At 44.6% G+C, this 26,004-nt stretch overlaps 1 protein-coding gene across 5 annotated transcripts in view; it reads left to right on the forward strand.

Annotated features, from left to right (window-relative positions):
* Window positions 1–292: 292 nt before the first annotated feature.
* The window catches only part of nrp1a (neuropilin 1a), a 60,148-nt gene continuing 34,436 nt past the window's right edge, over window positions 293–26,004 (forward strand). The window contains exons 1-4 of one of the 5 annotated variants that reach the window (XM_055007168.1): window positions 293–818; window positions 1,928–2,449; window positions 3,836–4,034; window positions 20,746–20,927. In XM_055007168.1, the coding sequence (XP_054863143.1) occupies window positions 2,383–2,449; window positions 3,836–4,034; window positions 20,746–20,927 (448 nt within the window). In that variant the 5' untranslated portion in view covers window positions 293–818; window positions 1,928–2,382. The remainder of the gene's footprint in view (window positions 819–1,927; window positions 2,450–3,835; window positions 4,035–20,745; window positions 20,928–26,004) is intronic. The other 4 variants (XM_055007167.1, XM_055007169.1, XM_023262628.3 and 1 more) reach the window with 4 other exon arrangements.

Genomic DNA, 26,004 nt, shown 5'->3' on the forward strand with positions numbered 1-26,004 from the left:
TTGTTTATGATGAGGGAATATAAAGCTAGAAAAGACTTTCGGTGAGTGATACGAAATAGAAATTAAATTTCATCCAAGATGACTCACATGCGCAGAGACGCCATTAGGTTAGCGCATTTTCTGTTTAATGTGACATTCTGATGCGTGCAATAAAGGCTACGGGCGGGTGGAGGGAGAGAGGCAGCTGGGTGAAATCTGCATATCGATTGCTGAGACGCACACATCAGCACACGCACGAAAACAATCGCGCGCACCCGCGTACTCATCCCTCGTAAAGGGGCGTGTGGAGCTGGCAGGGACTCAAACCCTCCGCATTTGCATCAGTGGAGGAGCCGAGAGCGGTGGCGCACGGAGAAACGGACGGGTAAAAACTTATATTAGATCAAAAAGGACTTTTATTTTCAATTTACTCAGATCTTTCTCTCCTTGAGACATTTTAGAACCGTCGGTTCTCCCTCACGTTGGTCGGATTTCAGTTGTGACAGCGCTGAATGACAGCCAAACACGCAGAGAGAACCGGAGAGATCAGCGGTGAAGAGGCTCGTTTGTACGCGGAGAGGAGAGTGTGTCTCCGGGCATCGGCTGTGCGTCTTTGCGCGGACTGGACTGGACTGCGCTGTGGTTCTTCCTGTGCTTATAGAGGAGGGGATTTGGAGGGTTCTTAAGTTGACTTGCTTTTGTGGAGCTCTGGAGAAGATCTGGTGCCGTTTTAACAGAATCGGAGGAAGCCTGTCGGATCGTACACTCTGCTCCACGCATGTTGGAAGTGGAGACAGCAGGGCTGGATGCCTGCGGGTTTGCGAGTCTCCAAGACGCAGGTGAATGCAGCTGTTTTTATTTGACCTGGGTTAAAAGAAAAAAAAATAAGAATAGCCATTTCTCTTATTATTGCAGTGATTTTACGCACATCACAAATTTGGCTCATATGGTTCCATTGTTGATTTGCTATCTTTTGTTATTTTTTGTTCTAAAACAGAATAAAACATGATATATAGATTATTAAATTACTTTTTTTGTAATCGTGTATTGCCTTGTGTTGTGTTTATACATGAGTTTACAGTGCAATACATTGATTGAGGTTGCTGAGAACAAGCCGGCTCCGTTCCTTTCTGCGCGGTGTGACCCACTAAGGGCAGCCTTGAGTAAACGACTCGAGGCTGCTATAATTTACGCTTTAATTGATTTCCTCTAAATTTTAGAGTGCCAGTCTAATGGTGTCACTGTTGTGGGGCAGGCTTTAACAATCGGCGCATCTGGGCAGCTTCTGGTGCATAAGAGACATTCACCAGAACTAAGGAGAAAAATTACTTTCTGCCATTTAGCTCCGGAGCAAAAACTGGGCCTGCAAACAGCACTGCACTACAGATGTCCTCCTATTAGTGTTGTGTGTTTTGAAAGATTTTAAGACTCAAAGGGGCAGTTAGATGTCAAATAAAGTGATCAGATAGAAGTGAACGAGGGCCACCTGAGGAGATACCCAACAATAACCATTGAAATCCAGAATCAAAATAGTTTAAAGATGTTTCATAGTGGCCTGTTTTCGTCAAGCAGTGTATTTTATAAATGGCAATGTCTCAGAGTGTTTTTAAATGTTCCTGCGGGGAGTCCTGTTGTGTCACTACATCTTCCAATAATGTCAAGCTTCTTTATGTAAAAGAAGAAAGAGGGAGGGAGGGGAGGAGTGGGTGAGTGAGTAAAAGAGAGAGGGAGGAAGAAAGAGAGAGAGTCGTGTCACTTAACGGACTGCTGGTGCTCCATGACTCAGTGCGCTTACATATAAAGACGCGGGGCTTTTCAGACATAGGTTGGCTATTTGTAATCAAGCCAATCATCAACCTCTCCAATCCCTTCTTTGAGCCTATAGAGGCAAAGCGGTCACAGTTTGGGGAAGGGGTGAATCTTATTTGTATCTGCGCTTTTTTGACAGACTGGGGAATGTCCAGAGCGCACGGCCGCGGCACGCATCCATAACCTGCTCACATCTCCGTCTATGTTTCTTTTGCACTCCACAGCCAAGGATTACATCCTGCCCGGGCATCAACTGAGGGAGTAAAGGACGCAAAGTGGGTGTGGAGTGGGTCATTTCTTCACATATCTTGCGCTTTGGCTTCTTTGGAGAGGATATGGCACGGTCGGCGCTGGAGAGAGGAGAGCAGCCGGCACAGGCGAGAGGAAACAGGAGCTGAATGACAGGATGCCAGCGACCTGAGCCCGCTCCCAGATCACCTTCCAGCTTCGTCAAAAGAGACACTTCTGCTTTATTTGTTTAGTTCAGAAGAGGGAAGAAGAATACTTGCCAAAAAGCTTTTGGAGGAGTTATATTTTTGGAGGCGTTTTTCTTTTTTGTATGCGTAATTTTATTTTTTTGTCGATAAAACAAGGATGCATTGTGGATTAGTCTTTATCCTGTTCATGGGAATCCTCTTGGTGGTCAAGGCTTTCAAAAACGGTAAGTGTGACATCTGATATCTATATAAATAAACCTTTTATGTACCCTGTAAAGCTACTAATCCCAATATTTTTGTAAAAGATTAGCCCTCCCTGATCTCCGCTGATCTTTGGGTAAACTCGCAAGGCGCTCACCTGCCCATTCTACCACCGCCTTAAGAAAACCCCCTAATATTATTCTACAGAGACTTAGTGTTGCTCCGTAGTGACTTTATAAATACTTTGTTATAGTCCTCTTAAACACTGCTCTACTGTTTTATTGTTTAGTTTGTATTTATCATTAATATTCCTGTCGTAAAGCCTGTTCATTTTACTTATATTAATACTCTTTAGACATTATCCCCCATAATACAATTAAATGTTTTAAAATATGTTTTATTCATACTACTACGGTTAATTGTAAGACGTGTAACAAACAGCAAAATAGTTCATTAAATGAGTTGAAGCACTTTTCGCAGAAGTAAAGTTTAGGTTCCGATTACGAGCGTCTGTTTGTGATAAAGTTCAAAAAGTCGCTCCAAATACGCGACTTACACAACTTCCCATGTTCTATTCTCACAGCTTTCCTTCCGTTTCTCCTTTTATTTATTTCGATTTAATAGATTTACAAGAGTTAAATTACTAGATAACGCGTGTTTTGTAATAGAAAATAAATAAATGCAAATGAAAATAAATATGAGTAGCAGTAGTCAGCGTCTGAAAAATAAATGAATGTTCATTTACTTACATTTTATGCGGAGTTTTAAAGAAACAGACTGTAGATAAAAGTGACCTCGGGCTTTGGCAAAACCAAACTTTTCTTAAAGCTTCTACCCTGCTGTCAGACTTTGGTGTTATATGGATCACTAACTAAAAGCTGTTCCTTGCCTTCTTTTAATGTGAGTCAGAAGTGGCTTCATCTTCTGTCTGTAACAGTATGACTTCAGCTCCTGCATGTCACAGCATGAAATTAACAACTGTCTAAGTGCAATTTATGAGCTCATTATAAGTAATTGTCTGTTGCTGCTCTAATTTTCTGTTTTCACTCTGCTCTGTTGCTGACTAAACCTCAAACTGCAGCTTTGTTACACAACTAAAAATCTGTGAAAGAATCAACTGGAATACTCTTTACTGTGTAGATTTATGGGTGGAAATGTCTTATAGAGGCTCCCTTATCAACAGAAATGTTCACCTTCATACTATAGCTTGTTTGTCCTGAACATCCAATATTTTACTCTGTGTTACCTAAAGGAATTAAATGATTAGTTCAAAGTGTAAATGTTGTGTAAACTCATCAGCCTGAAGTATCCCTGAGCAAAGATTAGCTCATTTAGTCCAACTGTTGTCTCTCTGTAAGCTGCCGTGGATAAGATCGTCAGCCAAGTTTTCTTTGTTTCTGTCCCTCAAGAGCTCTTGTCACTCCCCTCTGCAGATAAATGTGGAGGCAACATCAGAATCTCAACCGCCAACTACCTCACTTCGCCCGGATACCCCATGTCTTACCCTCCTTCTCAGAGATGCGTGTGGGTGATCTCGGCACCTGGTCCTCACCAGCGGATCCTCATCAACTTCAATCCGCATTTTGATCTGGAGGACCGTGAGTGCAAGTAAGTACAGCATGAGTTAGCGACCTCCTCTATGAAGACCAGATGCGCTTTTGGCCCCGGATAACTCATTCATTCAATCTGATTTTGTCTGAGGGGTGATCTAAAGTTAGTAGAGGGAGACGGTAAAACCTCTATCAAAACACAAAATCTGCATGACTTAAGTCTGTAGTAGTGATGGGAAGCTTCTCAAGGTGCCTGTTTGACCTCCAGACTTTACTTTGGGAAACGCAGAGAAGCTGCGTTGAAGCTGTTTACACAAACACCTCCAGATTTCTGTTTATTTTCAAGCTAAACTATATATACACGTGTCCCATTCATAAGAGTGTGACTATTGTTGCGCTCCTGCGTGTGTGTGACACTCATTCCTCCGTCTCCCTCATGCCTATTGCACATGAAACTGCGCCATCTAGTGTCAGCCTTCTCACTGGGGCTGTGTTAATGTAATCCTGCTCTGTGAATACATAGGGCAGCAGGAATGTCTCACCCCAGCCATTTGGTTTTGGAATGTCCTTGATTTTCGTCTTTGTGGAATGAAGTCACCGGGGTATAATATTGATTTGAACTGCTGTAATTTTGCAGAAGGGGGAGAGCTATAAGGCCAAAACCTCACAAGAGGCCATTAAATGTGGCTGCGTGCTCTACTGCATGAAAACAATATCTATTTTAATAAACCATTTACTTTCATATTCGCCCTTAAAATGCAATTACTCTGAAAAACAAGTGAGAAATTCCAAGAAACAAGTCTCAGCTTATTTAATTAGGCTTTATTAACGTCAGAGTAGGACCCAAGTGAAATGATGTGACTCACATGGTCTTTCTTCACTCAGATTTCCCCCTGAAACTCAGTGAAAATACCCTTTTAAGGTGGATTTCTCAGTGACACTTAGTTACTGATGCTTATTTGACTCGTAAGCCACGAGCTGCTGCATCCAGCGAAAGGCTAAGCGGCTAACCTGTTGTCTGATAGATAGTTTAAGCCGATGAAACCAGAGACAGACAGTAATGTGATGAGCCCGTGTCAGTGTTAGTGCCCTGAGGTGAGCCTTTGCCTGGGCAGACTGCCTCGCTCTGATTGCCTGTCTTTCTTTGTGTGTGTGTGTGTGTGTGAGTGTGTGTGTGTGTGTGTGTGTGTGTGTGTGTGTGTGTGTGTGTGTGTGTGAGTGTGTGTGTGTGTGTGTGTGTGTGTGTGTGTGTGGTTTAGTGCGTGTGTCGGTGCCTCTGCCCTGCTCTGTCTCAGCTGTTTGTTTACGCTGCAGGGCTCGGGAGAGTACAGGGCTTTGCTGGATCCTGTTACTGTATCCCCGCTCCACCCAAAACCTGGACCCTGCGCTTCTTTTGTGCTCCTTGAATGGCCCCCGTATACGCTTGCAGGGTTTGTGTCTTTTTTTAATCCCGGATTTAAATGCCACTTTAACCCATCCTTACTGCTGCCAGAGATTTATGGCAGGCTGGATGCTGCTGTCTTTTAGAGACTGGATGCTCCTTGACACTTCTTCTGGGTCTGATTTCAGCACCAGAGGGACTATTAAACTGTTCAAGTTGGAAAGAGAGCGCGAGGAAGGGACAGGAGGAGGTGGGGGCAGCAGTAACAATGCTTGTGTTAATCAAATTAGTCAGGAATGAGTTTCCTGTGTCTAAACACATGCAGAGGAAGAATTTAGTCCCCTGCAGGCTCAAGGAAGGCAGTTTTTTTAATTGAAAAGAGAGACGTCTTTGAGTTTACTGATCCATCAATGTATCATTTAAAAATTAGCGCTGCTCTTTCATTTAGCAGCCACACTGAATTTGCAGATTGCGGTTCACCAGTTAATTGGCTGTTCATAAATTTGTTAGCAGAGGACGTTTCAGTAGTGGATGTGCTTGCTTGCTGTTTTCTACCCTACATGCATATTCATTACATGTGGAACAGACACAACCTACCAATACTGTGGTCAGAAGGTAGTAAACCGTTTGTATCGAGGATACGTTAACAAACAACCCAGACAGACGGCTGTGAAACTTAAGTCAGTCTCTCATGTGGGCCACACAGATTGCACAGGAAAACGGGGTCGTCCTGACCTACAGCGTTTTCCTATTTTTAACTTGGTGTACCGTTTCATTTTTAATGTTGTTAATGGAGTGGTTTTCATGGGATTTTAGTTCCACTTCACGATATGCTCCAACTTGTGCAGCTTCACGTTGGCTTTAGTCAGAAAAGACAAGCCGTGGAGGGCAATCCATTTTACTATTCCTCCTTAATTTCAAGTTATGGCTCTGTGTAACATGAGGTTGGATTATTGCGGTAATCGCTGACAAGGCATGCCATAGGTAACTTAGTTAAAAGCAAAGGAATAGTAATTTCTATATCTGCAGACAGTAGTTCGGTGTGATTTGTGTAGGACCCATCAGACTTTCTGTCGCAGCTCCACTCACCAAATCAGTCCTTACATAATGGAAACTGATGAGAGCCAGAATGGCTTCCTTATCTGATGGACTGGCAGAGTGGGTGGAGGTGGAGGCGGTGGGGGTTACAATGCATGCTTCAGTACGCTGCCTTGCAATCTAATTAGAGGGCAAATGGAACACACATGCACCACATGTTCTCCAACATGGCTCTTATCAGCAAACCAAACAAGAAGCACTCAAAGTGGTGCTCGTAAAAAGAAAAACAGTCTTTACTGAGTGGAGTCTGGCTGCGGTGGTGTTGTTGCACGTGTGCGCTACCCTTGACAGGTTTGTTTGGGGAAGTGCAGAGGCCTGTATCCTGAGAGCTGGAGGAGGAAAACACTTCATCGCAGAGATAAGGGCACTAAGTGAGCCTTGCGATTCTGAATGCAGAACGTGTTTACCTTTCACGCACCGTTGTAGACTTTCACAGAGTGGAGTTTGAGGGGCCGCCCTCACTGCCTCTCACAGCTAATGAAGTTTGAGGCAAAGGCGCAGCCTGCATCAAGGCAAATATTTGAAGTCAATTTGCTAAGAAAATCGGTGGAATGAGCAAGCTAAGCTCAAGTGAAAAACTGAAGTAAATAGATATGCTTCTTCTGCACTCCCTTACCATGCAGTCGTTCTCCTTTTGTCTGCAATCTGATAAGGGCTGTCAGGCTCGTTTGACTGCAGTAGCTCTGCAATCTGAACAAAAAATAGAGGTTTCAGTAGATTTGAATCTAAACAAGTGACGGGCAGGTTTCACATAAGGCAGACTGAAGGGCAATTTATCTAAGTTAAAAGACATACTATGGTTCTTAATGTTAAAGCAAGATTCGCTGATCAGAACTGTGATAAAGTTTCCAGTCTTGAACCAAAACCAGATCTAGAAATCTTTCATCCTGAGCTGCAGGCTGATCTCTCCCACCACCTCCTCTCTTGCTGACTCAAAGAGGAGAGGCAACTTTCGATAGATACGATGTACTCCTGACAACATTATGAATCATTGATAGCATCGGATTTGCTGACCAGACCAAAAAAAATGTTCTTTCTCCAGCAGACTGAAATCTCCTGCAGTCAGCCAGTCAGTCAGTCAAGGCTGCTCTGTTTGTTTTGGAGGAGCAGAGGAGAGGGGTTAAAAACAGGAGGGAGAGAGAGAATCTGTCTGCTTTCTCTCAGCCATTCCTCGTTTCTTTGCTTTTCTCTCTGTCTGGATGGTATTTTTCTGGACCTCACAGAAATTCCACTGTGACAATGTGTGCAGTAGATGGGTGGAGGGCTGCGGGAGGGGGAGACGTTGGGATGAGATGTATGGCAGGGTGGTACTAGGCAGTGGAGATATTTGAGGAATGCCTTCTCAAGCAGCTCTTTGTGGGGGAGACCGAGGGGAGACTCAGCGAAAGTCTCCCGCCTCACCACGCTTCAAAAGTCTGTGAGAGCCCCCCTGCCTTCAGGTGTCTGTAACTCAAAGCTTGGAAAAGCACTCTTTTCCTCTTTTTAATTGTAGATCTCTCCTTTCTCTGTCCCTCTGCCCCTTCACTCCAATCCCCCGCTGAGCTGCCCCCGAGGAGCTGCTTGGCCTGCTGGGAAGGCAAACATTCTCCGCTGTGTACCTTCTACAACAGACATCCTGCCCTTCCTGGCATTTCGTGACCAGGCCTGGACTCCAGAGATGACTAAGAGGAGCAGGAGAGGGGGGGGCGGGGGGTATTAACCTACACAGTATCTATAGCTGGCTCTTTCTTTGTCATGTGGAATCCCACTAACCCCACTCGTATGTGGCCCACAAAGAGTGCCACCTGTTTCTAGAAGTGAGGAGGGAGGACAGAAGAGGCTTTAGGGAGAAGATCCGCTTGGCCACTTTCCCTAATTCTCTTGTTATGCTTCTGCCCTGATAGCATACAGCAGCTTCATGATAAAGAGCAGCGGAGCTTCCCAGCTGGGCAGCGAAGAGCAAGAACTCCTCCCTAACTCTCCTTTCACCCTCCTCTGCAAGGCGACCATGGGCAAATAAGGGCTGTGTGATTGTTTATTAGCCGTTGTCATGGAGGAAAATAAATAAGCCAGGAACGCAATAAGACACTTTTTTTTAACAGGCCTGTGGCGGTGGCAGCTTTTAAAGAAGGGAAGTGCTGTGACCTCCAGGGCTGAGGAGATGGGGCTTTGGATTGACATGGATTGTTGGAGATACTTATGGCCTGTTAGAGGACATTTATTTCTGCTGTCAGTGTGTTCTTTTCTTTCAAGTGCATGTCACAGAAGCATCCATGCTGGGGGCGTTCAAAATGGCACTGCAAAATAGGCACAGCAAAATAGAGTGCGTAGGGCGACACCGCTTCTTTTAACTACCAGGTTCGACAAAAACAGCTGAAACTGTGCACCTGGTATTTTCTGCAGCAATAGACTCCCACAGTTCATAACAATGGAAATCAAATTAGACCTAAAATTACAATGAAGCAGTGCACCTTGAAAAAAGCTTGTCAGCGGCACCTCAAAGAGCAAACCGCTTTGAATATATCTTGTTTGCACTTTGCAGCAATTATACCAAAACTAACGAGTATTTTGACAGCATGGTAAAACTTCCTGAGACAAGCTCTCTGTGTCTTAAATTCGTCCTGTTTGCTACCTGCAAAATATAACTGTTAATGAAGCAGGAGAGGTTTCAAAGCAAACAGCAAATGAGAGTCACCACGCTGATAAATTTCAAAAGTGTTCACCTTGTTAGTTAACCAGAGGGCAGAAAAGACTGGACGGCAGACAGAGATGTTGCATCAGAAAGACGCTGACCTTCACTCTCATTACTCTTTCTTCTTCACCGTCTCTTTTAAACATAGAGGGGTGACTCCTGGCTAATGAGCAGGATTAAAGTAGGTCTGTGCACATGTGTGCTTGCATGCATGCAGTACATGCATGTGTGTGTGTGTGACCGTGAGGTTGAGGGTCTTTTTTTTTCTTCATCTGCCGTTGAAGTGTTTCACCTTGGCCGCAGCTTAGAAGGGCAGCCTGATTGAAAAGCTTTCTAGCCGTGGCATCTGCCATCCTCCCCGCTGCTCTGTCACCACTTTGATTCATGCACAACCTGACCACAACCGGGAGGCGAGCCACTCTACCTCACAGCGGGAGGCAGGTCCACTTCACAGCGGAGAAGTAGGAAAAGGAGGAACGAGGGAGGGAGAGGAAGAGACGACAAGGCCCGTGCTCATAAATAACCCACTGGATTTCAAGTCTCTTATCTGCGGCAGCACAAAAGCATCATAGTCTCACGTGTCTGCCTGTTTTGTTTTTCATCTCGATATGGGAGTTAGCAAGTTGTGTTTGCCAGGGACTAGTGTCCCCTAAGCTGTTTCTGGCACATGGCTAGTGAATTCGTTTTTCTTCTTCTTTGCAGCCCCAAACCAATGCAAGCTTCCCTATATGGAAGGGTTTTGTGGAGCAGAGCCACAGCCCACACAGCTTAGAGATGTCGGTTGTATGCTCTTTTACTTTTTATCCAAACAGATTGTTTGAAAAGGAGCCGTATGGAGGGACTTATGATTAGAGGACGTTTGGTAATCTCTGCTGTCTATCTGGACTCACATCTATTTACTGTAAGAAAATTCATACTCATTTTCCTTCCAGCACCGATGAAAAAGCATTAAACACTGAGGCTATAATTCAATTATGCCTTTCTGTTTCCAAAGGACAGTTGGCAATAAGTACCGTCTCCCCCTTGCTCTGCTTCATATAATATAATTAGCAACAGGTTTTCCTCTCTTGCCTTTTTTCTTTTCATCAAATGCTGATTTCTCAGTTTATGAGGCGGTATGGAAAACAGCAAAAACAGCGTGAATAAATGAGGAATAATTAGAGTTCAAGATATACGTGGGTGGCAGAGCAGTAGTCAGGGGTGGATTACTTTAAAACAGTACTTCTCAATGTCTTACTTATCCCCCGTCCCAGAGGAGAAAGGAGAGAGAAGAGGCTCTTTAGTTGAATTGATGAGAGAGTTCTGGACACTTTAATACAGCGTGTCCAGGCTTGTCAGACATGTTTCGTTCAGTGGTCTAACCTTGAATGCAGCCTATGATTTTGATTGATGTTGCTGTGGTCCTACGCAGCTTGTTTGTTGCCCTAACGCCCCGGTGCTTACAGATCCACAAGGGGTGGCAGGTGGGAGGGGGAGCTCAGCGACCACAGGGCTCTTTATTCAAACAATCAAGCAAGTCTCCAGAGGGGCTCTGGGTGAACCAAAGTTTGTTTGCAGTGGTTAAGAGGGCAGGTAGTTAGGAAGTAGGAAGCCAAGGACCATCCTGTTTCAGCCCCAGATCCCCGGGGTCATTTTCGGTCACTGTTTTTTGCGCACAGCGGGCCGTTGGCTTGCTGGTGTTTCTCCACCACTATACTCTGTGTGACTCAGCCAGGGCGGCAAGCAGACAGTGATTGATGGGGCGGTACCCCGCTGCTCTCTGATTGAGTTAGAGCCACTCACAATCGCTGGCTTTGTTTGCTCTTTGCTTGATCTCTCCTCACTAAATTGGCAACATTAGTTGTGGTCTTTCTTTTTCATTGCAGCAACCGTTGCAATTTTTTTTCTCACGGTCTTATTTGCTTTGTTAGGTGGCAGTGATTGTAAAAAAAGGACTGTAAATTCTGCTTAACAGCAAACTTTTCTGGCATTATCTCAGTAGGGTAGTGCTGAAAGTATTATGAGTTGCCTGTATCTCTGGCTCCTGCTGAGCTGTTCCAGGATGACCCCTGCCTACATGGGGATAAGTGACAAGAAGGGCCCTCTCCACCATGCACACTTACACAATCTCCCAGAGGGCTTCACCAGAAAGCAAACGGAAATGATACCACTGGACAGACGGCCTCCAAGTTGACAGGAAAGTTTGATTGTCCAGCCAGTAAAAGGAGGAGTCACCTTGCCCTCCAAATGCTGGCAATAGCTGGCTGGCCATCAGCACTTAAATCAGCCCTGTAATGCCAAGTATTCAGCTTCTCTGCCCAACACCACGGAAGAGATGCACTGCTTGGCATGCGGCCCTCACAGCACGGCCTATTTGGCTTTCAAAGTGCTGCATCATTGGAAAATCTTTGCATGTAGTGGGAATACTGCAGCTGTCAAAATGAAATAAAGGATGAGATTTTGAGCATTAGATATTGCATCCAAGAGCTGATCAAAGGACATTGTCTGACTCTGGCAGCAACTGATTGCCTGGCCGTGTCCTGAAATATGTCCTTATTGTAAAAATGCTTTATTTATCACCATCTTTTTTCTTCTCCCTGTTAAGAACTAGAAATATAGCTTGTCTTGTCTCAGGTTTATTGTGTGGTTTAAGGTCAGGTGTGATTGATTCCGTGTGTTGCATACACTGAAGAGGACAATAGTCCTCCGCATCACTCCCACAGGGTCTGTTCATAGTCTTCCCTGCTCTCAGCCAAGTGACTGAATGTCCAGCCAGATGACCGGGTCACGAAGCACCCAGCCCAGACTGCTCTCTGACCCCCTCCCCGACTCCTCCACAGGCTCTGGGGAGGACACAGAAGAGACAGAGGAGGGAGAACGCCAGGGGGGACGGATGGGACGTTTAATTGAATAATTCCCAGTGCAGTTATTATTACCATTGCCCTCGAGCTGCCACTTCAGAGCCATGTAAAAGAATCTCAGAGAAAGGGGGCATGCTTCAGGCCACTGAACCTTTAACTGGATTCCCGTTGGCACCTGTTTGCCAACCACTGCTATCAGCTATTTGCTCTGTTTTTCTCTTTTGTTAAAGTTCCTTCACTGTCTCTATCAACAGCTCCACTCACATGCCTTCTCTATCTCCCTCTGCAGTTTCCCTTTAACGCTCCGGCACCGCTATCCCACCCACACCACACTCTTTCTCTCTTCCTGCCCATTGTGGAGAGGCGAGAGAGTTTTGAACAGCACCCAAAGGCTTTACCTCTAGTTGACCTCGGCCTCAACTCCCCTCCTCCCTTCCATACTCTCCTCCTAGCTCCTCTTGCCTTTTTGAATGCAGCATGCTCCTTACACAGTTCGTTACCCGGCGGGGAGCACCGCTACCTTCTCGCAGCATCACAAATAGATAGATGATTGCCTCTGTATACGGTGCTCTGTTTTCAGGGAGTGCATATTGATGCTGTTGTTGTTTTTTTACTCGTCGGCTCATAAAATGTGAAGTCACGAAGCGCCCACATGACTAATTTTAGTCCCATTTTAAGTTCAGTGGGTCACTCGCTCAAGGTTGTACACAATTATCTGCGTGTTTCCTTATGTTTCTTCTTGTCACATGGTTCCAGTGAGCCTGACCTCAATCATGTACATCCTACACATGTACTCATAGACAGGATATCCAGTAACAGTTGTGCCCTAACAAGCACCCTCCTTTTGTGACATACCCAAAATAAATGGGACACTGTTAACGGCGTCAGGATTCTGTATGGATCTGCATCCTGGTCTCCTTTATTAGAAAGTTAGGCTGAGAAATAGTGAACCAACCGGAGGTACAGACAGGACTTTCTCAAAAATTCTTTTTAATGAAAATTGTACGAAAGTCGTTGTGTCTGTTCCAAAAAGCATTCAAATGTCATATCAACAAGACAACAAATTCATTAGTTCCAACTGTGCCAAATGTGATAATGCACTCTGCATAGTTTTCTTCTTCTTTTTTTTTTTTTGGTGAACCATGAGGCTTTGTGCTCTCATGAGATGCTAGTTGGACGATGATTCAAGCAGGTGCCAGACCAAATAATGTAACAACCCCCCCACTGTCTGCACATATTGGACCCCTGCTTTAGGGGCTGTAGTGCACTGAGGTATTTTACCAATTCACGCCCTGAGCTGAGGGTTATGGATTTTCCAGTCTTCATTATACAGTAGGCTGAGATCAAGCAGCCATTTGCGTCCTCCCTCCCAGCAGGGTGTGCATGTATTCATGCCACTGATGTGTTCCATGGGGTGAGTAGGCAACGACAGCAGGGCGGGGACAGTGTGTTTAAAAAGAGACCATATACAAGTCGGCCCCTTTCTCCCCATGCCCTGTTATTTTTACCCTTGACTTCTCATTGTTGCGACGACGCCATATCATCTGAGCCGTGCCACAGACCCCTGTGGAGGACTATCTCTTCACTCACCTCTGCCTGCCCCTCTCTCCTGTGTAATCAGAGATCCTCTCAAATGTCAAGGTGGGACAAATGGGAGCCATTCCCTTCTGTAATGGCCCCAGAAATGGGCTGAAGTGCTTCTCTTTCCCTCCCGCTCTTTCTCTCTCCTCTCTTTGAGAAAACACATGGGCCTTTTCATCCTTTCTGTCTTTTAGGCTTGCTTTCTTTCCTTGTATTTTTCAGAATTTCATACCAGTTTCCCGCCTTTCTTTTTTGGATCCTTTGTAAATCGTATCACAGAGTTTCTGGCTGTGTTCTGTTAACACGTTGAACCTTTACCGGAGAGGGTGTTTAACTGATACATTGCAGAATAGCCCTCTGTGAAAATGGCTATATAATAAGGCCATTACAACATTTCTGTTTTACTTCTGTGAAGTGTTTCTTTGAAAAATCACCCAAAGGGCTGGTCGCTTCATTTGCAAAAGCACACTTTCAGACTGGAAATACTCATATCTGCACACTAAGATGAATGTGTGCTGTATTTGCTGTATGCAAAGCAGTTTTGTTTCTGAAGCTCACTTAGGAGGGAAAAAGTGCTAAATTTGTATTTCCATTTTGCCATGAGCAGCTCCCTAATTGATTATACTTACTCATTCTCACTGCGTTCATGATAACTAGAAGTATGATAGAAAAAGAGATGCTGAACAAATTCTTAGTGCTACTTACTTTTTAAAAAAAAAAAAAAAAAAACAGGAATTTATGACTTTTCATTTCAAAATTTTAGGAAAGCTATTGAAATCTAGGTGATAATCAGAATAATAGCAACTATTTATTATTGTTCCGCTGAAGGAATAATCAACAGCTTATATGTGTTTTGTCCACAATTTCTCTTGTTTTTTATTTATTCGAAGGATTTTTTGAGCTCAGAGAGAACTCTGCAAAATATGTTGAGCATAGTCGTTTTGAAGCAAGAATCAATTTTTGGATGCATTAGAACCAAAAACTGTTCGAAATATAGCAGCCTTTGATTTATAATCATTGTAAATGCTGACACCTTCAGTTGTCTAATCAGCAGTGGTGAACCACATCAGGAAAAATACCTCAGTAACAGAGAGTAAATGTACTAAATGTTTTGCTGAAGCTACTGACATACATTCACATTAGTGTAATGATGTTATTGTGACCTACTTGTCATGCTTCATGATTTTAATAAGGGAATAAAGTCCAGGCAGGATGGGTGAAAATATGCACAGCCTTGCTTTGGCCCTGTAGGCATGTAGCCGTTCATGGGAACTGAAAGCAAGTCAGCTGAACGTACTTTTGCATCCCCGGGGTTCAAAGTGCAGTAGGCCCTACATGTGAGGTGAGCCCAGGCGATTTAGACAGCCTGCTAACAGTGGGAGCTTTTGTGATCACTTTTATTCCACCCCCCTCCCACCCCCTCACCTCCCGCTTGTTATTTAGCTCCACCCCACACAGCAGTGTGAGCCTGCTCTGTGCTGAGCAGAAAGGATCCCCCCCTTGGGGCAGAAATCTCCCTCTGTCAGTCCGTGCTCATATTTCTGAATAAAGGATTATTGTGCACGTTGCAGAGGGAGGGGGATGCAATAATTGAGTCTAAACAGCCAAATTCATTAATTTGATTGTTGGCGACAGCAGATCTCTCGACAGTGTAATTAGGGAAGCTAATGGATGGAGGCATGCTAAATCCATCAATGCTAATGATAATTGCAGTTTAGGAAAGCGAATATGCTTTACAAACATGTGGCCGAGGCCGCTGCAAAATCGGAAACAGCTACGGCGACTAAAAATATGACGAAGCCGAGTGTAACCGTATGGGGGTGACACCCAAAGAGGCCCTGTAGATGGTTGCAGCTGGGCCATCTGGGCGGGCAATATCCATCTTTTCATCCATCTTTTTTTTATCTCCATCCATCTATGTGGAAACATGGTGGTGAGCAAAGCAATCATGCCCTTCTCCCCTCGCCGACAAGGAACCACTTCTGAAGCCATCAGCTCTGATTGGTTTGAGGTTTTTCCCGCTGGGTGAGTTGCCACATTCGGAGGCCTTCAACTCCTGCAATAATTTCCTGCAAAGTGAAGGTACATCATCGGAGACGGTGATCGCTGAAAAAAACCTGCTGTTTTTTTTATGCTCCATGGCCGAGCTTCTATTTAAACGATTAGGTCTTTCCCTTCAATAAAAACCTTAATGCCAGCAAGTCAATTAGGGTTAATGTTTTTTAGCTGAGGACATTAAGATGTAGACCTGGTTTACTGCCCCATTTTTTTCTTATTTCCTTGTCTGTCCAGGCGAGTTGACATGGGGGTCATTTCAGCTGGACTGGTGCCCAAGGAAAAAGGGGACCTGTTTTTCTAGTCTGGGTTAATGAATGTCATATGCAATGGGGATGCAGTATGGGATTGAAAGTAAACAAGAGACACAGTTTTACTTCAGCAAGTTATGTCCCCTGCAGGCTCGGAAAAAGTAACTCAGAGATCAACTTGTCTTGGGGCCCCTTGTACAAACGTTAATGATGTTTTGCTGGAGCCCCAAGTGACAGTTTGTTAGACGAGACTCGTTAATACGTGGAGTGTCTGGGCCGGAGTTTCCTGACAGCTGAAAACAAGGTCCTTTTTCCTGCTAAGTCTCCCTGGGCCCCACAGTGCTGTCCCCTGGTCCGTTGTTTAGGCATTTCCACTTGTGCTACCTAGAGACGTTTTGACATGTTGTAGGTGACATGTTTTCATGCAGCGGTAAGCTGTACACCGACAGTCACAGAAAGAGAAATGCAAGAGAAAGGGACAGGCATTTGTTCTGTACACAGCTGAACCATAGGGCAGTAGTGAAGAAAGAGCTCTTGTTCTGGGGTTTTCCACAGCATGCTTGAGCTTATAAATGGTCTGATTAAGAAATCCAACCAATTGTATGCGGCTTATACAGTCTGTCATAGCGTTAGTACATTGCCTCAGATTGTATTGCTTTTGTCGAACCATATCAAGCAGACATTTATAGAGGGAGGACAGATTATTTCCATGGGAAAGCTTCAGGCAATATAACTGTTATATTGTTAGGCCGGTGGTTTGTCGCCTTCTCTTTGGCTGTGTAAGGAGGGCTAATGTTCTCGTTTGACACTAGCGGATTGCTTTCTCTCTGTGCCTGAAGAAAGAAGGCAGGCTAATACATTTGAGTCGGTGAAGCGAAGGTCGTTGAGAATTACATTCGCCCCCTCCCTCACCCTCCTACCCCTCTCTTTTTTCCCTTTAATTTCCCCACTGGATTGGCAAACCGTTTTCACTATTAAAACTGTGGTGGGCAACTCATTGTGTGTGTGTGTGTGTGTGTGTGTGTGTGCGTGCGTGCGTGCGTGCGTGCGTGTGTGTGTGTTGTGGCGTGCTGGCAGGCCCACCCAGACCCAAAGCAGAGCAGACAGATAAATAGGTGCGTGGCTCAACTGGATTGTACTGTCAGGAGGAATAACAACAACATCAACAGCGGTGATACAACATTAAAGGTCACCACACAGAGGAGGGATCGAAGTTTAACATGACGGGTCTAGGAGGACAAAGATGAGCTACCAACTGTAGCTGTTTTTTAAGTAGGCCATGTTCACGTACTTCTTCTCTGGTGCCGATAGAGGTTGTTAAGTGTCCTCTGTCTTCCCTGAGGACAGCCCCACAAGTGACTACCCACAGGTGTTTAGAGCACTAGATTAGAGCTACATTGAACACAGCTGGCACCAGGAGAGACTTTCGAAGGCGTCAAACTGCCCAGCCAAGCGTTTCTCATAATGTCTTCCAGATGATAAGGGCCTGGATGGATCTGTGTTAGCAGAGCAGAGTGTGTGGACCTACTGGCGCAGAACCGCTGCAGTTCTGGCTGACACACTAGTCATTTAGGCACAAATAGAGACATTCTGGAGAAGGAGGTCTCTTCTTTCTATCTTTCACAGCGAGGACCCCCAGGGTGTCTTCTCGCTTTCATCTGCATTCTCTCTCCCGCCGCGCCGCCTTGACGAGGGCCATCCGAGCTGATGATGTGCCAGGATAAAAATGCAATAAACAGCTTTTCTGGAGGTGCAAAGAATCGACATAGAAGCAAAAAATAAGTGTTTTTTTTTCTTTCCTCCTATTTGAATGGTGAAAAAGGGGGTCTATGAGGACAAGCAGGATATAAACATTAGTTGTCTTGCTTCTATTCCTGTGCACATACACCACTACTTGCAATACTGTACACAGTATTGGCAATGCTTTTCATCGACACACATTTGTTTGCACATGTATTGGGGCATACACACCACACACACACACACACACAAACACTTGCTCAGCTCCTTCAGCTGTACTGCAGCTCACTCTTCTCTCCTTCTTCATCTCAGTGATGCATCTCAGCATCAATTTTTTAGACGTCTGGCAATGCTCAGCTTTTGGCAGTTGTGGGACGGTGGGGGTGGAGGTGTGTGAGGAGAGGAGGAGGGTGAGGCAGAGACAGAGGCTCTGGGGTGAATTATAAGTCTGCTGATAGTACAGAGCAGGGCCACGAAAAGATAGATGCCCTCAGTTGAGATGATGGGAGCCGAAAGAGGTAGAGGAGAGGAGAGGAGAGGAGAGGAGAGGAGAGGAGAGGAGAGGAGAGGAGAGGAGAGGAGAGGAGAGGAGAGGAGAGGAGAGGAGAGGAGAGGAGAGGAGAGGAGAGGAGAGGAGAGGAGAGGAGAGGAGAGGAGAGGAGAGGAGAGACTTCAAAAAAAAATTAAATGATATTAAAAAAACGCCTACACAAGTATGTTTACCGTCCTTTCAGTAACTAAAACAACCTCAGGACTTTTGAAAGTATTTGCTCTGGTGACTCAACTAGACTATATGACATCATTATAACAGAAATCCGGATGCCAGGGGAGCTCTTTAAACTAACTAATGAGGAACTCCCTGGCTGTTTCACCACAACGCAGCAGAGGATAACACAGTAAACACCATGTGAAACTAGTCTTTTTTACCGAACTTCTGCTGATAAATCAGCTAAAACATGGTGGTATTTGTGTAAGCTGATGTTGCTACAGCTGGTGGTCTGATGAGGGATGAGGAAGAAGACCTGGACTGAAATCACAGCACAGTTATAGGCAAAATGAGAAGAAGCCAAAAATCCTAGTAGAGATTTCACATAGAAACAGAAAAGACTGAGCTCCCAACAGATTTCAGAACACATTAAGAAGTCAAGTGGAAGAAAACCAAATCTTTCCAGTCAGTTGTTGATGAGAGTTGTAATGCAGCTATAATCCCTGTATAAAAGTGACCCTGACTAGAGGTTTTAGAATTGTAGGACTGGCTATGACAGGCTGCTGGGAGTCCCTGGTTTAAAGACAGACAGCTGCTTTCTTGCTATAAAACCTTTAACCCAAAACACTAAAAAATTAAATGAGAGACGAAGAGGAAGAAGAGCTACTTGATGCATCTTGACAGCTTCATATCACCTCAGATCACCCCGCATGAGCAGAAATACGCGTGAAGTCATCCATCCACCACACTTCTGTGCCATTTCTTTCCAGCTCTGCATTTAGTTACATTCTTTCCCTCTAGCTGACTCCCTCTACTTGCCTTATTATTTTGCATATTAAAACCTAGTGGACACCGTTCTGCACCTCCACCAAATCAACCCCAGTAATTCAATTTCTCTTTTACAAATACATTCTTTTAAAACTCTGAGGCAGATGAAGGAAACCATTTACTAGAAAAAGGTGGCAAAGGGTGCATGTTGATACATGTCAAGTCCCACCTGAGGGATTTAGTCCACCCTAACCATCATTCAAAATGTAAATCGCCTTTTTGTGCAAAATCCCATGCATTAAGTGAGTTCAGAATCGCTAAGGAGGTCTGATGTTTTGACAGTAATTTGGGAATCAAGCAAAACTATGAAAATAGGCCCCTTTGCCCAAAGGGCACATATTTTCTGAGGACACGGAAAGAACACGTGTGTGATTGAATGTGACCACACACCTGCTGAACACACGCACATTAAAATTCATTTCTGTATGGAGTGTGTGTGAATTGCATTTTATTTCTTCTGGTTTCTGATGAACATAGACGAACAGTGCAGCAGGCCGTCAGAGTTTGGGCAGGAATATGTTCGCTAAGTGGCCTGCAGAGCTGAGAATAACACGGGAATTCACGTTATGGGCAATTAGGAACAGTGGAAACCTGAACCGAAATCTGCTTTTGGAGCAGCACTCGCCCCGTCATTCACAGTCAAAACACAGTACGGAAAAGTCATCTCTACCCATCATTCAAACATACACACACACACATGCAGGCATTGGAGTGAAAACCACAACTCAGACGTATTTAATGTACACTTTTAACAAGTGCCTGAAAGCGCACACGCTCACACTGATAACCAGGGGCTGTTTAGACCACCCTCGTTGGCCAGGCGCTCTGATTTCTCCTCTACCAGCTTAAGTTTCGCTTGCCAGAATCCATGTATGTGTGTGTGCGTGTGTGTGTGTGTGTGTGTGTCACGACTCTTGTTCCCAGTCCTATTTCAAAGCTGTTTTCCTTCTCTGCTCCTAAACTCTGCGCCGACTCAATTAAGCTGCTGCTCCTTTCAATAGCCGTGGGTCTGAAATTCCATTTGAATGTGATGTTTGAGTGTGTGTGTGTGTGTGTGTGTGTTTCTAATAGCTTTAACACCTGCTCTTTCTATACACCAACCCAAGCCAAAGGCCAAAATATAATTACGTTCTAGTCCCTTATTCTCTTATAGAACAGGCACACACACACACACACACACACACACACACTGAGGGCGTTATCCTGTGGTTAAACAGGAGAGAGACAACTATTCGGCTGAAGTTCAGTAGTTAAAGCAGTTACATAAACCTGACCTCAGTGCTGCTGGGAGTGTGTGTGTGTGTGTGTGTGTGTGTGTCAGGTCGATATAATGAAAGCATAGCCTGCCCACCTGTTCTCTGAGTTTTAACCTGAGACCTCATTAGTACACAGTGTTTTATTTCCACTACATTACCTGCACAATATGCTGTGTTGCTCTGTGTTTGTGGCCCTCTGAGAATGTGTGTGTGCTGTTTGTCTTCTTACATGCGCAGTATAATCTGAGTAGCAATAGTATTCTAATCGCCAACTTATTTAGAAAGAAAATGAACACCAGAGTTAAGAAGGAAACGATTTATACTGCACTGTGGGACTGACACTGCCTTTCTTATTTGTTCAGGTACGACTACGTGGAGGTGAGAGATGGTGTGGATGAGAGCGGTCAGCTGGTGGGGAAGTACTGTGGGAAGATCGCCCCCTCTCCGGTCGTCTCCTCCGGAAACCAGCTCTTCATCAAGTTCGTGTCTGACTACGAGACCCATGGAGCAGGTTTCTCCATCCGATATGAGATCTTTAAGACAGGTGGGTGAACTATTACAGTTGGTTCACTTCATTCCAGTTATTTGAAACAAGGTATGACACTGAAACTATTCATGATAGACCCCAAACCATAGCTGTATTTCATATTATGCTTTAAAAACTGAAATCTTGAACATTTTTCATTATTGATGTATTTGTATGAACTGTAGCAATAATTCTAAGTTACTTGTTATGAACATATGTGCTTTTTGTGACAAAAACAACGACAAAAGTAACAGTACTCTGCCAATTCTGTACATTCCCCCATATGGCATTGTTAGAAATGCACTTTTTTTTTTTTTTTTTTTTTTAAAAGAAATGCCAATTTGTCATTGGTGATCAGAAATTCACAGCAACATAGAATGTGGCTATTTAATATAGATGTACCCACAAACAAAATGACCTTGCACTGAGCACAGGTGTGTGTTATGCATGTGTAGGTTATGTACGGATACTGAATCGTGTGACCTAAATATGTAGCAGGTGACAGGAATTGATGGGACTCAGAAACACCACCACAATTTAACCATTTGTTCCTTGTATCATTTCCGACGGATAAGTACCGATAAGTCCGTAGTGGTGGATTTATAGTAAGATCGCAATCATGTGATCGTCAACAGGCTGCTGATGTAGTGTTCATTTGTTGTCATAGTTACAGTGACGCTGTGACGCTGTCTCGCAATGACACAGAAATCTTTAACAAATCCGTGGATCCAGACTATGAGTCGCTGCCAAAATCTAATCACTTGTTCCTTGCGTCATTTCTGACATTCCCTGAAAATTTCATCCAAATTCATTAATCCGTTTTTCAGCAATGCAAACGGACAGACAGACAAACAGATGGACAAATGTACACCAATGGTTACATAACTCCACCGCATTCCTTGGTGGAGTAACAAGAAGAGCGACTGACAAAACTTACCACAGAGTCAACTTAGTAGCTGTTCTGGAGCTTTTAATCATGTACTGCAATTTTTTTTTTTTTGCAACTTTTCAGCTGTTATGGAATTTATAGCATTTCCATTGAGTACCTTAAAACTTCAATGTTTGCAAAAACACTTCAATTCAGTGAAAGTTAAGCAAACTGCTGCTATGTTATGTGATTTGTGTCCCTAAGAGTTTTAATTCTCTAACATTTCAGTTTTTGTTTGTGATGTTTCCTTTGCTTTGGTCTTTCGCTGTTTTTCCCATCTGTTATTCCACCGATATAAAACAAGCTGTGAATTTTAAAATCTAGTTACCGCGAAGACACTGACTCTTCACCATCTGCTCAGCTTTTACGTGTACTCTGCTACATGTGCTGCAGACTGAGCTCAGAGTATTTGATTATTTTGTGAACCCAAGCATCTATTTCTTCGTCATGTCCTGTTAAAAAAAAATTTAATCAGATAACATATACGCCAACACTAATATCTCTGTGATAGACCAGCTGACCAATATATTAGTCGTAAAGTACAGTGTGCTCTCCCTGTTCAAAGCAATCCTGCAGATTTCCCACGAAAGTGAAGATCACAAGACAGTCTTTGTGTTATCATCTAATTTGTTAACTTGACTAATATTAAATTAAAAAGGATTCATGTGACCTCTTGTTGCAGTTGCTGATAGCTTGGTTTTAGGTTAGTAGAACACTGGTACAAACGCTTCATTTATCTATAGTCAAATCTATCAAACACACAGAGTCTGATACAGTATGAAAACTGGAGGAATATTTCTGATAATGAAGCAAGAAAGAGCCTCTCCATCTAATTTCATGGTTTGTTTGTGATTCAGTCGAGGCATCAGAGCATCAAATTATGCAATTGCAATATGGCAGGCAATATGCTTCATTCAAAACCAATGAATCATAGTCCCATATGTTCCATAATTGTAGCAGTTTTTATCTGGTGTGAATTATTATACAATAAGCAAGGGCATAATTTGCTAAGCACTGATTTAACAAATGTTGTTCAAGTGTTGGTTTTATTGTCAGATGGCAATCCACAGCTCGAGTATGAAGCAGCCATTATAACCGCTGACAAGCTGATTGTGGAGAAAGTGAATTCAATCCACTTAATAGGGTTCAGGCTCAGGAGGTGCCTTCGGTGCTGCAGCGGTATGCAATCAGTGTGAGGTTCCTTCCTCAATGTTCCACCTAAAAATAATCCCAGCTGTGTAATTATAGCTGGGAATCAGGTATGTTCCACCACAGCATCTCAGGATGTCTATCTTATCAGAACACAGCATAACAAGTAGGAGAATTTCCTGTTGGTTTGCTGCCTTCCTTTGTTTGGACTAGAGGAAGGAGGAGGAGGACAGCATATCTGGAGAGTGACTAGTCGGCAGACAGGTGCTACAGACTCCACTTTCATTAATTAACCTTAGCAGCAGTCTATGGGACAGCCCCCCCCATGACCTCGGAGACATGATGAATAGCCCGGCAAGGTCCCTCCTTCCTTTTAATCTGGGCTAGTGTGTGTTTGTGCTTGTGTTTGTGCGTGTCACCATCACGGCAGGGCAGCTGGTGGCGTGTGGGTCCATTTACGAGATCAAAGCGACACTCCACCCCGACATACACAAACCCGTCCGCACATACTGCCTCATTCCCCTTGATAGGCCGGTTAAATCTACATTCTTTCCATGATTAGCTTGGTATTTCCCAGTCTCATCTATTAGCCAGGACTGATTTTAAATGAGGCATGTTAGGGGCCCTTTGGCGATAGGGGAGGAACTGCTGAACACACTCATAGGCCTCTGAGATATGAGGAAATACAGATCTAACTAGAAATATGGCTGTAAGTGTGGACAGAGATAGAGTCAGGGCTACAGAGCTTTCGTGAGATGACAATCTCTGCTGATTGAATCCAAAGAGAAATCAGGACTCTGGGGGGAAAAAGTGGCCAGGGACCAGAACTTTTTTTCATCTGGATGTTTTGCACCCAGTGCTGTGGCCCTGCGGTGAAGATCACCATGGGTGTGCCATTGCTTCCTTAGTGGATCCAGATTCTCGTTATGCTTTGAATTCGCTCTGTGTTTTGACTACTGCGGCGCCAGCTCCCGCCAAGAACAGGGCTCTGAGATCAATTAACAGCTCTGTTTGTTAGAGCGAGGGAGAGAACCAAGCAGAAAGAGAGATACAAAGCTAGCTGATTAGCACAGCTTATCAACAAGCAGGGTATTAGCTGGGAAAACATTGTGTTGGCTAACACATGTAACGTTAATGATGATACACAGATGCTCTGATAACGGATGGAGGAACGGGAGGCTCGTGCTTGTGCATGTCAATGAAGGGAAATGCAAAGAATGCAGGCTGTTTATCAGTGTGATTATAGGCCTGGATCACTGAAGTCAACCTCGGGGACTGGTACCGCCTTTCATCCCCGGTTCAACACAAGCAGAGGTCACATGGAAGATAAATATACTCACAAAGCAAACATACCTAAGCACATATTCCCTTTAGGGATCACAAGCCAACTTATACAAGTGTTTATATGTACAGGTTTACCCACTTAGGCTGTAAACTATGTAAACACACTTTCACACACACTTGAAAATGCTGGCATTCGTAGCCCTGGCTTTTATCAGCAGTAGCCTGCAAAGTGTCTAATTGGAAGAGAACAGGTTGTTTTGCGGCTCTCTATGGCTGCTTCCACATCAGTCTCTACCGCTCTGCACTCCTCAATCCCATCCAACCATCTTAATTAGCATGGGCTATTTATTTTATGGCCTGCAAATTGGCAGCCTCGCTCCGCTGGCTGAAGTCTGGCAAGAGACAGGAGGAGCGAGATGGTAGGGAAGAAAGAGATAGAGAGGAGGGAGAAGTCAGAGGGAGGAATATTTGAGCTGAAGGGAGCAGATTAGCAAGCTGGTAGTGTTTGACTCTAAAGAGGCCTTCCAGACAAAAATAAAATAGTGAATAAAAAAGGCAAACTGTGACCTTGAGTTGGAAAAACAACCACCAGTGTGAATAAAAATCAGAAATGTCAGCCCTGAATAGTTGAGTAAACTGAGTTGACGTCGCGTTGCCCTCCACCAAAATTTCGCTGCTCTCACAGACGACGGAAAGCTGTGTTTATCCCATCATCTGACAGACTCTCACTTAAAATCCTCAGATGATTCTGGAAAGAGCCATCCTCTTAAGTAAACGCATGCACGCACATGCACAGCATATGTTTTCTTTTAGCAGCTCTGCAGTTTGCTTAGAGCCACATCAAGGCTGGCCGAGGGCCCATTGAAGTGGGCGAGGAGGCAGAGATAGTGCCGCCGGTAGCCCCCCTCCCTCCCACTCATACACACACACACACACACACACACAAACACACACACACATACACAAGCTCATTGCTGTCTCAGTTACTCAGCAGAATGACTAAGCCTGCTGGAGGGAGGCCTACCATGTTACGCTGTAAACATCTTTTCATGCAGAGGCTCTGTTTATCAAGTCAACGTGATGCGGGCGCTTTGACTCTCAGCACACCTGTGAAAACACTGTAAAGGTGCGTGTGTTCGTGCTGGGCAGAGCCTAATAGGGGGCACATTGTGGACGGCACGCCCTGATGGCATAGGTCACATCTGGCATGGAGACGCAGTGTCATCGCACACACGCTCAGCCCTCATGGAAACTTGAGACAACAAATCTCTTTAAGGGGAGCCAGAGGGAGACTGCTAAGCCCCCTCCTGTCCCCCCGTCCCCTCAGCCACTGTGTCATCCCCCTTTAAATGGGGAGGCGGGGTGACGTCATGGTCGGCATGCTAAATGCCTTGTCAGTAGCGCGGCGCCTCAGGATGTGTGTGTGTATATAGCTAAATGTAAACCTGCCTTTCCATCTGTTTCCAACACTCCACAGGCTCCAGGTTAATGTTTGGTTTAGTGTTGAAAGAGTTAATTTTCCACCGGCGATTAACCCTTCTGTTGGTGTGGCATAAGGACAAAATGGGTGGGGGGGTGGGGGGGCAGTGATGGAGGTGGAAGGGGGTGAACTGGGCTAATGATCAGCCACAGAGCAACATAAACAGTGGTGATTTACCTCCCCATCCAACAACAACACCTTCAGCTCCTATGGCTCCGGCCACTAATAACCCTGACTTGAGGGGAGAGAGTGAT

This window comes from Amphiprion ocellaris, chromosome 22, assembly GCF_022539595.1.
Source record: "Amphiprion ocellaris isolate individual 3 ecotype Okinawa chromosome 22, ASM2253959v1, whole genome shotgun sequence".
NCBI classification, from domain to species: domain Eukaryota; kingdom Metazoa; phylum Chordata; class Actinopteri; family Pomacentridae; genus Amphiprion; species Amphiprion ocellaris.